The sequence below is a fragment of the Haemaphysalis longicornis genome, unplaced genomic scaffold (assembly GCF_048455015.1).
Source record: "Haemaphysalis longicornis isolate Haplotype H1 unplaced genomic scaffold, Haemaphysalis longicornis Haplotype H1 scaffold_6, whole genome shotgun sequence".
Lineage (NCBI taxonomy): Eukaryota > Metazoa > Arthropoda > Arachnida > Ixodida > Ixodidae > Haemaphysalis > Haemaphysalis longicornis.
Genome location: NW_027526407.1, coordinates 180,113,185 through 180,126,942, shown reverse-complemented (window position 1 = coordinate 180,126,942; position 13,758 = coordinate 180,113,185). Strand labels below are relative to the sequence as shown.

At 41.5% G+C, this 13,758-nt stretch overlaps 1 protein-coding gene across 1 annotated transcript; it reads left to right on the top strand.

Moving 5' to 3' along the window:
- Nucleotides 1–7,153: 7,153 nt before the first annotated feature.
- LOC144142089 (kunitz-like toxin PcKuz1) lies at nt 7,154–13,005 on the top strand. Its single transcript, XM_077673510.1, has 3 exons — nt 7,154–7,265; nt 11,472–11,516; nt 12,758–13,005. Exons 1-3 carry the CDS (start codon nt 7,211–7,213, stop codon nt 12,928–12,930), a joined length of 273 nt encoding a protein of 90 aa, XP_077529636.1. The 5' UTR covers nt 7,154–7,210; the 3' UTR covers nt 12,931–13,005.
- The last annotated feature ends 753 nt before the right edge of the window (nt 13,006–13,758 follow it).

The following is a 13,758-nucleotide window of genomic DNA, read 5'->3' as shown; positions in this document are numbered from 1 at the left end:
ATCATTAAAAAAATTCAATGGAATATTTCTCGTGAAACCAGGCCAAAAACAAGGGCACCCGAAGTGGTCCAACGAAATTAGCATTGCAAAAGAAAGCTTAAAGAGGCGACGCCTCAAGCGCCAGTGAAAATAAATCATTTGAAGCCTTTACGTGTGCACGCGCCAAAAAGAAGGGCGCCGCAGGGGACAAACCAAATAAAAATAGAAAAAGAAACCTTAACGCCGTGCCGCCAGCGCTACCATAAACGATTCATCTTAGTTGCTCTCGTGCGCACGTGTCATTCTATTGTTTGCAAAAGTGCACAGCACGGCTTGTAGTGCGCCGAACCTAGTGCAGATCATGTGGCCCAATCAGAGAAAGGTCGCGACGGATTTATCGCAGAACTACCGGAAAGGAAAGGTGCAAAAAGGTTGTTTAATGGTCAAAGCTCCGCCCAACAGAAAACTTTCCCCAACAGATGGTTTCGGCAGCACCTTTTGTACGTGTACAGCACTAAATTAATCTCGGATGGCGATTTGCCGATACGAATGCCTAAAACAATCCAAAGTTGTTTAAAGTACATTTATTGGAGCGAGCTTGTGTTGTGAAATAAGTATATCCAAGCCAGGAAGCAGCAGTTAACAAATACACATGGACAGTCAAACGTCAAAAATGTGTATGTGGTACAATTCCCATGCGAGCATATATTCAGTAGCACTATTTGTTGCGTAACCTAAGAAGGATATCGACATCACCGATCAAAGAAGACCACTCTAGGTTACTGCAGAAAGGGTGAAATGCTCCCTTATTGCACAGAACCTGCGACACTTTACCTTTTTTAAAGAAATCCTTTTAAAAGGTCTAACCCAACACATTCGGTACTTAGATTGTGTGATCGCAAAGTACCTGAGCAACAAATTGCGAGTCTATAAGATCGTACAACTTAGAAACTTCCTAGAAAGGTTTCTCTCTCTTTCGGTAATAGCGTTATTTGACCATTCAAATGACGTCATTACAGGGATGTAGCAGCCATTGGCCGGGTCTATTTCGGTTGCAGCAATGAATGCATTCACAGCCGCTTTCAGGAAGGCCCAGAATCATAGCAGAAACTGAAGGTGGATGTGCCGCGACGAGGGAATCACGCAGTGCCCCTCCATGCTGACGACAACTATAGTTTCCCCAGTGCTTCCAGAGGCGATGGAAAGAGTGCAATTTTTATTGCAGGTTCTCCAGAGTTTTATTTGCTCTTGCCCGATGCAGTGTAGTGCAAAAAGCTCAAACACGGGCTAAGCAAGAAATCAATCAGATAGCCTGGTGGATCCAAGTGCACGTAACCCAATGTAAAGAAGATAGGTTAGCGCCATTATGAATATCTCTAACAGTGTTGCAGCTTGGTGGTGATAATATACACATTTTTGTGCTCACTTAATAAAACAACTCCGTGTTGGGGATTTGAAACGAAGGTAAAGGTAAAAGTAAAAATGTGAAAGCCAAGGTGAAGATAGAAATCCAGGAAGGTAAAACAATATTGCAGCACGAGTGAGGGTATTCGTTGTATTACTTTGATAACTACCCGTTGAAAATATTTCTGCTTGAGAACCTTAATATATTGATCCCTTTTTGAACACCTATATATGCAAAAATCGATAACTTCCAAAGCTGCTATGCTCTTCTGCTCACTCCGCAGAAGCATAACGGTTTTGAGGTGATGAAAGTTCCGGATGTGTAAAAATATCCTGAATAAAAGTGTTTCGTAATAGCCCTAGCACTTGCCTTTTCATAACGTTTCCCTTTTTTAACGGACTTTTATTTTGTGGTACCTTTGTTTTCTGGACAAAAAGACATCAATAATGAGGACACATTTCCACCGTGTAGAGACACGTCTGGCACGAGGAAGTCGTGCTGCGTAGGGATAGTTTCCGGTGCATCGTGCCTGCACTTGATCATATAGTGACCAGCAGCGTTTTTTGTTTGGTCTTAAGTGAAATAGAAGTCTGATGCCGAATGATTAATTACGTCCTGTCATCGAACGAACTGTTTTTCTCGCACAAAACAAACAAAACGATCATCATTGAATAAATTTCCTGAGACAAGAAAGGGCGTGTTTTTGTCAACGTTTTTAAAATATGGTTTCCACTGCAGCGGGAAAAAGCAGAGAGCTATTTATTTCTTGCTGAGCATTGGGATTGTTTTTTTGCAACCTTTTTAAGTGTTTTCCCTGTACGACTGATATTTCGTGACAACAGGAAAAACAATCAATTTCATTTTACTGCATGACTAGGTTCCTTCAACTAATTCTCCAACAAAACGTCTTTAATTGCCATACATTTGCAATATTACGAGAATGGTGGCATCCGTGTCGCTATTGTTTTGCCTTAACATTGTCGTCAACATGCGACATCAAGGGGGCATTGTGAGCGCCGAACAAGAGACAAGAATCGTTGTAGAAGAAATGATGCATCGTATGTAGCCAAAGGGCGAGTGGTGCAGTTTTTGGTGCCCCACAGCAGCGCCACAACGCCTCCGGGGACCGAGGCTTTCCAATTTACACATCTTACCCGTGCCGCAGCAACACAAAATAATTATATTCGAATTCAGACAACAATAATAGTGGTAGTCTGCGATGGTTTTATAGATTAGCATAGGGGAATTGATAAAGCAGCAATGACTAGGCGTATCTAAATTGAAGCCACAAGTTGCCACAGCTCCTTTGTTTCTGTAGCTTTGTTTTAAATGCAGAGCATTTCTTTAACTCACGATGTCACCCGTTCTAGTTGTCCGTAGTAGTCCGCACCCCTCCCCCTACACTATATAAAACAATATTACTTACCGGCGCCTGGTTTCGATCTCACGACCCTGCGGGAGGAACGCAAGGTACATGGTGCTCTACCCACTGCGCCGCAAAGCCGACACGGAATGAAGGGCTACGAACGCGCCTTATATCCTTGACTCATTCAAACTACGTCAACAAGCTGCTGATACAATGCATTCACAACCTGTGGGCGGAACGCGAAGTACATGGTGCTCTTCCCACTGCGCCACAATAATCATACCCACCTGCTAATAAATGATGTCACGTGACTACGTAATTACGTCTCCTCATTTAATTACAATACAACAACCAACAGCAAGAAGTGCAACAATATTAACGTAAGGCAAACTACTTAACGTCGTGTGCCCCCGGAAATGCTCTGCATTTGATCGTGCCCCTTGCGAGGGGGATGTTTGGTCGGCCAATCCCACACTGCGAGTATGTGCTACTCTGGAGGTACGCATTTACGCACCTCGACCGGCTCCTTCGAATAATCCTTGCTCCCGCTGATAGAAGTTCACTTTAGTTTGCTGCAGTTTTTCCTGCCTGTGACCCCCGGCTCACAGACCCCCGATTTTTCAACTGCCTGCAGTACTGCCGCATGCGCAGGCACACGTAATATTGCAACAGCTTTGCCAGCCTTTCTTCTTTGTGAGCACTGCATGGGAACATAAAGTTTTGACTCTCCAGCACAGCATCAATGGTTTTGTCGTATACACTTCGGTAATTAGCATGTTTTGCAAAATGCTCTTCTGTGCATTTGAAAAGATCGCACAGGTGCATATTTGGGTGTCAGCCAGCCCTTTGTTTTGCAGTTCTCTGGGTCGGCTTCAGGGACATTTACAATGCCATTTTTCCCCGCAAAAACCTCTTTGCAAGTGGTGCAGGATGTGCAGCTACCAAGCTTCCGGGATACGAATCCTGTGACGTAGTAGACGATGCAGTCAACTACTGTTGCGTCTGAGTCGTCGATGGTCGTCGCACTCACAGCTTCCTTCTTAAATCAGGCCGTCAAGTTTTTCTTTCAGTTGATCTAGTTTGGCAGGGCATTGCGAGGATGAATCCCTGTAAATATTCCTTAAATCCGCCAAGGTGACAACAGAAGCTTGCTTGTTTCCAGTAGTTGTGCAGTTGCCGAACTGCGGTGGCTTTAGCAAGGAATATAGACTCAGCATGCGGTATAGCTGAAGGGACTTGGGAAATGTAGGTTGTTCGTTCTTCCCTCCAGCTTGTCTGACGATACCAAAAAAACATTCCGAAGGGTCTTTATTCATCTTCGCTGTTAGAACATACTTGAAACCGCACTTTTTTATGGTTAGGCATTCACCGACGCACCACTCCATATTATAAGCTAAGCTTACGTACAACCCAAAATAAACGCAACAAATAATAAATGCATAAACGGAAATCAAAAAGACTTGTTCTGCAAAAATAGTTAAACTCTTCACGGCGCCGTGACATTTCTATCAATCAGGCCAGTTACAAGCACTTGCCATAAATAAATCTCATTTATTCATTGACTCAAACTTTCAGTGGATGAAAGGAGAGGTCCGGAGGCCGTGCATGAGGAAAGGGCAGTAAAGTGATAGGGAAGTAGAAAACGACTTCAGGGAAAAATTGAATATTTCGTTGCGTCTATGATGCTAAGGAGCGTCTCTGGTTGTGTAGTGTTGTGCCAGAGCGCCCAGCACTAATTCGATGCAACGGGAACCACGCCGACAGCGGGGCCGTTTGTCCCTCGCCCAAACCGCGTTCGCCAGACGTGCCCTAATTTGAAGGCGCCGCAGAGTCGTCTCTCCTTTCCCCTTCTCAACGGGTGGGCCGAATCATGCCTCGGACAAACGGCCCGCGGCAGACGCGCAGCTAAAGGCCTGCAGAGGATCCCGTTGTATCGCCTATCCTTTCCACGTCTGGGTGGTTCGGCTGACGCAACCGCTTCGCCTCCATTCGTCGGAATCAAACTTCGGGCAGCGAGAGCCCTGATTGGAGTGATTCACACCGCTTGAGGCTGCAACGGACCCTCGGGGGTATAAAACAGCCCGTAGACGCCCCTGTCTTGTTCTGCAGAAAAGTGATGGTTTTTAGCAGATAGAGAAAAAGTGCTGAGTCTGTCGAAACCCTTTTTAGGTACAAATGCTCTCTCCGACAGTGAGATTTGACTCAAAAGTTGCAATGAATCAATGAAACTTTCAATCAATCAATCATTTCCTTAGCCCGCAAGCACACACGGCTCAACGACAGGAAACCTCTTTCCATATTGTGAATTGGGTGCGCGTACACTCAAGCCTGATCAAGCAATACATACCCGCCTAGCAGCCCGCCCTTTAGCTGTGCTCTTGACAATGCTTTTCCAGAAGGAGTACACCCCTCTTTCACGCAATTTTTGGAGTAAGAACCACAGGAAAACTTTCACCAATTTCTTTTTTGTTCAGTCGTTTTTACATAGATGAGATTTTTATTCTTTTGCCCTTTCTGCTTTTTGCCTTCCCTAATAACGCGTGGCATGAAAATGCGTACGCTTGTTTGTGACAGCGTACGGCAGGTACTATTATGAGATTTGCAAATATGTTTGCGCGCTTCGCGGCCGTGCGTGTGAACTGAATACATACCCGGTGTCCAACAGGTGGTTTTCTTGCAAAAACGAGCAACTGGTCTAGAGTTCGGGAAATCGTTAAAGATGTTCATTTTCCCTGAACCCGACAAAATTGATAAGATATTTTTATTCGAGCCGTTGCATTCAAATAAGTCAATCCGGAATTTTTATATTTCTAGGAACAGTCTGTTGCCAACATCGTGCGGTTGCCATAACTAACCAGATGCTGCCTGCAATATCGTAACCCAGAACAAACATGCCATCAAGTTCTAAGGTAATTTCAAAATGTTTACTTTTATATTTTATTGGTTGAACATTTTATTGCATATTTTATTGGTTGAACAATCTATTAGATTGCTCGATTTATAAAAACATCGTTACTTCAATAACTACTTGTTTAAACAAAACGAACGCACAAGCTGCAGTCTGCCTCACCGCGAAGCTTTGCTCGGCCATTCCTTCAGACCACTTCCACGCAGAGGTTGCGATTACATAATCTACGTAACCACGTCGCATTACGCGGAACAATTATACGATTCTTTAAAAACTGGACGGTAACTTGCTAGGTAAAACAAACCGGCGTTCTTGAGAGCAAAAGTGCTAATTCAGAAAAATTACTCATGGACGCACCGGTGTTCCTTTTTATAAAATTGTCTTATTAGATATCGCTGAAGAACCCCCCAATAAAGTGGCGTTATTTTATGATGACGATGATGATGAGTTTCGCGGTCACCTTTTTATTTAAACAACTCCCTAAAATATTGTCTGTTCCAACATAGAATTGCTGTAACAGTTGTCTCTGCGGAAGTAAAAAAAAAACTTTTGGGCGTTACAACACAAAGGTGAATCATATCATTTTACGTTCATTGAATCGCCTCCTTTTCGCAATATCATGTTTTATTGGCTTTCCAAGGAAGCATGTCGGTATCAGAATTTCAAATTCATATACTTGTTTATGTTTGAAAAACAACATCCATTACAACATAGAAAAACAACATACAACATACAAACAACATTCAACATACATACAGCACACATACAACATACAAGCACTCGCCCGGAATGAAGTGGTGTTTCGGCAACAGAGAAAGTTTTAATGATACGCTTCTACATCTATTGGCTGTGCAATTTATAGGCACATTTGTACAAATCCGTAAGACCGATTCAGAAACTTTTTAAATTCAGTAATATCAAATATTGCCGTTTTGTTCTTGATAATTCTTTATGCCCGATTAAGAGACTGAAAGCTATGGTCTAGATACAGTCTGTCCCACATAAATGAACAAAAATATCACAAAATATTCTTTTTTATATTTAGAACGAAGATTTGAAGACCTCTACGGTGACAAGTAGACCATAGCAAATATTCATAATATAAAACAAGAATTACAAGCAAATCAAATGCTAAGTAAATCGTCGAACACTCTTGCACTATGAATGCAGGTTTTTTTTTCTAAGCATCTCATTTTTTCTCTTATGATTTTTTTACTTTATGATCTCGTACAATATAACAGGATGCTCTGGGAACAGCGTGTGCCGCACGGCTGCACGTGTACATACGGAAGGGTATTTTAAGGAGCACGTGGAGCGAGCTGAAAATAACCAGTTCCGGTTCTATTTTTGATAATCTCGGTGACCCGCTATGGCTATACGGCGGCCACGTGGTATACACGGTGCAATAATAGAATGGTTCTAAACAACCCTACACGTGCTGGGCTGGCCGATACCGCTTCCTGTTTATGCTTGGCTGCAGTCAGAAGCTGCTATATAAATCATGAGCCGCATTCTTTAAACGCAAATACCGGAGCCCAGCACTACCGCAGCCATGTTCAGAGAAGCAGTTGTCCTGGCGATCGTTGCAATAGCTTTTTGCAGCCAGAGTAAGTAAACGTTTCCAGTATTGGTGTCTGACGAATTGGGATATTTGGGCATTTATCGTTGTCGTTTCTATGTGTCAATTTTTTTCCAGCTGCCGAAAGTATTTTTTTTTAACTATAGGTCAAGTTGAAAACATTCACGAGTATAAATTTTCGCAATTTTAAAAATGTTTGTATTGCTGCTTTGGAAAGGGAAAGGTAACCTTCGAGCCATTTACTTACTTTAAAGATTTAAATACAGCGTAGAGGTAAAAGCACAACACCATGTTGAGTTCTGTATAGTGACCAAATATATAAATTAATCAACACCCAAGTCCTAACTTTACTACACGTATTTTGAAATAATTCGGTATTTGAATTAATGGGGGATGTTTTCCAAAAGACAAGACTTACGACGAGAATGCAATTGGACCGTTTGCTACGAGCTCATACTGAAAGAAACCAGCGCAAGAAAGACAATGATCAGAAAGTGTACACACACACCACTGCATTCACAATTGGGGTTTTTATTGAAAAATCGAACATATATACAGAAAACAGCGCGTGTGAAAAGAGTTCAATTACCTAATTATTCAATACGCAGGTCCAAACATTGTCAAGGCACACGCTCTGCTAGACAAGAAATTTTCCTTTTGTGCAGCGCTGTGTTGCACCCTTTCTCGTCCTTGTCTTTGTTGCTCTGGTAGCATTTCAGTATGAACAAGAGTTACAGTCGCTTTCTTAACCATACTCTCTCAGTAGACCGGCGGGTATTGGAAACAGACTGTAATTCTGCACTGTCTCAAACATTACGGTGAACTAACTATTACAAATAAATGAAAGTCTTTGTAATAATACATTCGCTGTCGTGTCCAAGTTTAGTAATATTTTTCCAAGAGGCCTGCAGTATACTAAAGAATAAAAAGAATTCTATCCTAGCTCTGCAGCTTGGGCTAAAATATGTTGTGACCCAACTAAATTTTTGGTGATCTTGTCTGGACAAAAATGTTTGTCGGAACAAAGCGGAAGGAAGCTTCCATGTCACAAAAGAAAATTGCAACTACGCTAGAAAGTATCGCTGACAATTCCATGCAGCGAAGCACAACGGTACCTGAATGCGAGTTACTAATCACAGATAACAATTTGTCAATGCAACATGTCTGGCTTACGTTTTTGTTTTAAGGAAAGTGCTGCAGCAACTATAAGAGCGACCTGGGGGTAAATCTGTATTGCAAAATAAACTTCGAACTAGTCTCTATTTTTGTACAGCTTCGAATTACCTGGTATTAGGTATCAATGTTTAACACAACAAAATTTATTCACTTTTTCAATGTTCTGGATATTTTGTGGTATAATGAAACGTTTTATGTTATTTTAAATTAATATTCCTCACTTAAAATTAGGGAGTGTTATAAAACTAAAAGATACCCTGGTATTTAAACAGCTTTCCCGGTACATGCTTTATGTACTTTTGGTAACAGGTCGATCTTCACTCAAAAATTCTGACCAGGACAGCAAATTTTTAACTAAAGTTTATGTTTGGACATCATTTAGTGTAGAATAATATTTTTCTGACGTGTCTAGACAACGTTGAGGACCTTTTCAACACTTCTCGTTGCAACTAATACCCTTCCAGTAAATATTCTTCACGGGCTTGGTGCAAGTGAAAGAAAACTGCAATACAAAGTGGGTTCCCTTGTGGGCTCCTACTGTGAGCAGTGTCAAAACTCTTCGTTTAAAATTGCTGGTTTTTATTTTGTAGAATATACTCCTTCACTTTCGATAGCTGAAGTAAAAACAATGTAATGGAGTTTATTTGGCTGGTAGGGCACCTTTTACAATGTTCTCCGGTTTCTCAATACTTTCCGTTTTAATCATGCTTTACCTATTTGATTTAATCTCTCTCGAGCACCGGCGGTGGACTCAGATGAGAAATTGTCTATGCGTGCAATTTGTTACGCCGTCACAATTCGCTGTAGCATTAATTTTTCCTCGTAGAGCCCCTATAAAAACATTTACATAAAACAACTTCGTCTTATCCAGGCTGTTGTTTTGTGCTAATGAGAAGAAATACGCCAAGCCTTATCCACACCACAGTGTTTAATTATGATATAGCGGTAAGACCTGATCCACCACGCAGCTTCATAGCAGAACCCCGACAAAAGAACTGTGCAAGTAAAACGCTGCTTCAAATTTCACAGGTTGCGTTTTGTCGCACGATGAGTGGTACACGGTTGCGTGCATAGACCACAGCTGTTTAAATAATTTTTAATCGTGTTCCCTGCAATAAATAAGAAACAACAAGAGGAATAACTCTCGTAAACAAATTGCCATGCAATTGATTCACAGGCGAAAACAAAATACTCTGTTCTTAAGTATGGTAGATAAACTTGGGCTTCCGAAAACTGTATTAAATTTCACAGCAGAGGGTTCGTGCACTTCGCCCTAAAAATAACAATTAAAATTATAATTTCAAAATATATAAGGAACGCCAAAAAAAATTCGTATATCTTTTTTTGCAGATTAGTGTTGTACGTACCTGATTCCGAAAGAACGTAGCTACAAGAAACAAAAGCCAGATAAATAATCTTTGGTAACTCAGGAAATCGTAAACCGAAAGTATTGGTTCCTTTTCAGGAAAAATTATGTATACACAGCGCTAATATAGCAATGTGCATGGCAAGTTTCTTAATAAACAACTAGAAAAATATTGGAAATTCATACGCGAAAAAGACGTCGACAAAGGACGAAATATACCGGAGGATGTGCTGCCAGCAACAGACGTCTTCCTGTGTAATTGGTCCTTAGTCGACGTCTTCTTCAAGGCATTTTCACAATGAATGAACACCAACTCGCCCAGCTTTACATCCTGTTAGAAATATCTGATAATACTCAACCCTCTGGCTCCTCAGTGGAAATATTTATGGAGTTGAACTGCAAGCTTCTCCACAAAAAGCAACGCTGCAGACTAAAGTTTTTGCAATCCAGGCGTTCCTTCTCACTCAAAGTTTAGTAGTAATACAACGACCCATTTAGGACACTAGGTGTTCAGTCATCGTAGGAGGTCCTCTCTAAGGTAAGTCCACCTGGAAGCAAATCACAAAAATGCAATGCCGAACCTCTGCACCTAAATATGTCCCTTAGATATATTGTACAACTATATTACAATGGTGAAAGAAATCTCTTTATTTTCGCGCAATATGTTCAACCAGCTGTTGCAAACAATTTTTGTACTCATTGTAAAGCTTTCAACCTCGCGAGAACTACCACTTTCTCTCATGGGGTGTTATAATTTCTCTTCCCCGTGTTCATGTAATATCTGTTTTTGCCCTTGTTTTTTAAATATTTTGCAAGGACTGAATTTTTTTAGCACTTTGTCTGAAATAAAATACCTTACCACGGTTTGGCTGGCCAGCAATTTTAATCGTGGCACAGCATTGCTGATTATAAAAGGTTAAACTATGAAGATTGATCTTCTTCTCCTTTGCCCTTCGAAAATTTTGAGTAAATCAATAAAATAAAAAGCGTCTTCCTCCGAGCTTCCCGATCAATCATTATTTAGAGGTGTTATTATCGGTTGATTTTTTCTGTAACAAAGTAGATCGGCACAGTAGACGGGAGTAAAATGTATGCAGTGAAGTCAGGAACGACAACACACGAGAGTCATTCTGGCGTAAAAGGCGCAATTTAATATTACCTAATAAAGACCATCTAATTTGGACTAGTAATTACGATTACTGTTATGTGACGTAGTTATTCTCTTGCGCCATACAAATATATTTTTAAGTGATGCAGGACGTAGTCGGACGAAGCTTCAAAGCTAATCACTTAGTCCGGAACTAAACAACCAATTTGCGTTTGCACAATCATGCAATGCCGTAGCGAAATATTTTGGATTTTCAGGTATGAGCGTGAAATTGAATTTATGGCAGCACTCGAGTGGTGTGACACTTGAACACACAATGGTAGTCGTCTAAAGGAGACAGTCATAAAACTTCGAAACCAAAAAAGGCAGTAACAAGAGCCACTTCTCAGCATTCCGCACATTTGGACAACTCTTGCTGTTGAAGAAATCAAATAACTCCAGTTCTTACAATGCGGATTGCGAAGAAATTGTAGAGATCTGATGTTATTGCTGCACAACGTGCTACGCGCATTTCAAGGCAGTGCACATGTATTGTTGTTTTAGTTTTTTTCGTCGTATCTTGACTAGAATACTTTGTGTCGCAGACTGCCAGCCACCGGCTACTGGCGAGCCATGCAAATATCCGGATGGTAAGTGTACTTTTTGTTATTCTACTTTCGCATATACACGCGGAGGCATTGCTTATATTTTCTTGGTGGCGATTATATTACAAGCACAGCGCAACTTATAATGAACTTGCGATGCGGCAAATGTCGGAAGGAATAGTGAGCGCTCTGCTTTGAAATTTGGAAGAGATGAAAACATTCGCCCTAAAAGTCTTCATGAAGGCCTCTTGTGGGGGCTACTCCGTACGTCCTGCGGTGCGTAACCGGTGATGTGTGCCCTCAATGGGTATATACCTCTTTAGGGAAGTAATTTTGTATCCTAATTTTTCAAGTCTTTGGGGCAGTCGGCCTCGAACAAAAACAAGTGTCGAATTGTACTGAGGAGGTGGTCACCGGCGGAGCACTATGGTCACTGTCGGATACTTTTTGTTCAACACCGCACAGACTTGGAGTTATAAGCGATAGAGTCCGACTGTAACGAGATAAACCGTAAAAGAAGCCTCGTACAATTTTCTTTGTAAATGAAAGTGTTCATACCTTTCATGGATGAGCTTCTAATCTACGTGGGTGTTGGAAAGCTCCCGAGAAGCTCGCAAGTGCACTGCCTTATATCTGATAACCTGGCCGTATATAAATTAGGCGCCCTGTTACCAGTGGCATTGACTCAGCCCTCATCGCTAACAATTTTAACCGATATTGTCTTTCCATATTATCCCCAATCAAAGAAATTATTCAGCTTACATACCTCTTCCAAACTCTTCTGAGTTCATAAATGATGAAGGTGTTAAGGTATTTCTTTCAACCTAAGCCCCCTATTTTAAACAAGACGTTTTCATAATAACAGCGGTCACTTTTCTTGATTCAGAAGAAATATTGTAATACGAATGCTCTCCTCGTTTGTTGTGTCAGGGACAGCAGTACTTCCCTTGATCGGCTCCGCGCACCACTTGTGCAGTACGCATAGAGGCGAGCGTCCTATGGAGTGTGTATGCTGGGAATAAAAACGGTTTCCCTGAACTCGTTATTCCTCAGTGTTTGCGGTGAGGTTTGACAGAACGCCTTTCGACCTTAATATTCATTTGTGAGCAACGCGCAGACACTTGGCCCGTTCGTCTTCATTCACTAGGTAAAAAGTAAAATACAGTTGAGTCCCCCCGCAGCAAAATATTTTTTCAGGTTTGTGGGAGACCGGTTGATAATAAAATTTGGGTATATTTTAAAACCCTTGTAACAGAAATAACACATTTATTTTCTTGTTCTAACAGGCTGCAAATGTCCGAAAATGGTGGAGCCATGTAACCAGCGCGTTCCGCGCTTTTACTTCAACACCACAACGAGGATGTGTGAAAAGTTCGATTGGGGTGGATGCCGTCCTAACTGCAACAACTTTCCTACCTACGAAGATTGCAAGAAATACTGTGGCTCTCTTGCTGGCTGAAGATTTTGCCAGCGCACTATCTGGCCTAATCCTCACAATTTCGGTAAAAGTGCAATAAAAAAATTAAATCCATACCGCGAACTTCCTGTCAAGATATTTTCATATCATGTACTTTTTTTGTTCGAATCAGAACAATTTTTACAAATTTCTATGTTGCAACTGCGAGTCACCTACCACTGACGTGACATCCTATGCCTAAATTCGCATCTACATCAGTATGAATAAAATGATTTCTATTCAAACTTTTTTGAGCTGTAGAATTTATTGTGAACCTTTATTGCAGGATATGTAATGAAGCTCTTATTCCATTCGTTCGGATTTAAATGGGTAGTCAGTCTACTAAGCATTTGTTGTGGTGCGTGGTTCATGCGAAATAGCAAAGGAATTTCCAGGAGGGGGGGCGGGGCGGATTTTATTGCTTCGTGTTCGTCAGTGCGCGGCTGATCGAGAGGAGCCCGCGGCGGATTGCACCGCTCCTCTTTTATTCATTTAGCAGGCTTCCGTACCCTGCTGTTAGGGTGGACACACGGCATGAGTAGATATTATAATATACTAAGTAGCTTAAGTCTAATACTTCGGAAATTCAGAAGCATACTTTGTGGGCTGGGGTTAAACATGCGGTCCCGCCACCACTTCTACAACGTCAGTACAAAGTGTCCTCAAAATTTATGAAAACGGCCAAACGTATAATCGCAATGCGTCTAACAATATTGGATGCAATGTTGCGTCCCTCGAAGATGAAAGGTTTGGTGCCATTTTTACAAAGAAACCCCAGAATGCACCTGCACGGTTGTTACGCCGAGTGCTTAGCATGTTTTTCTGAAGATT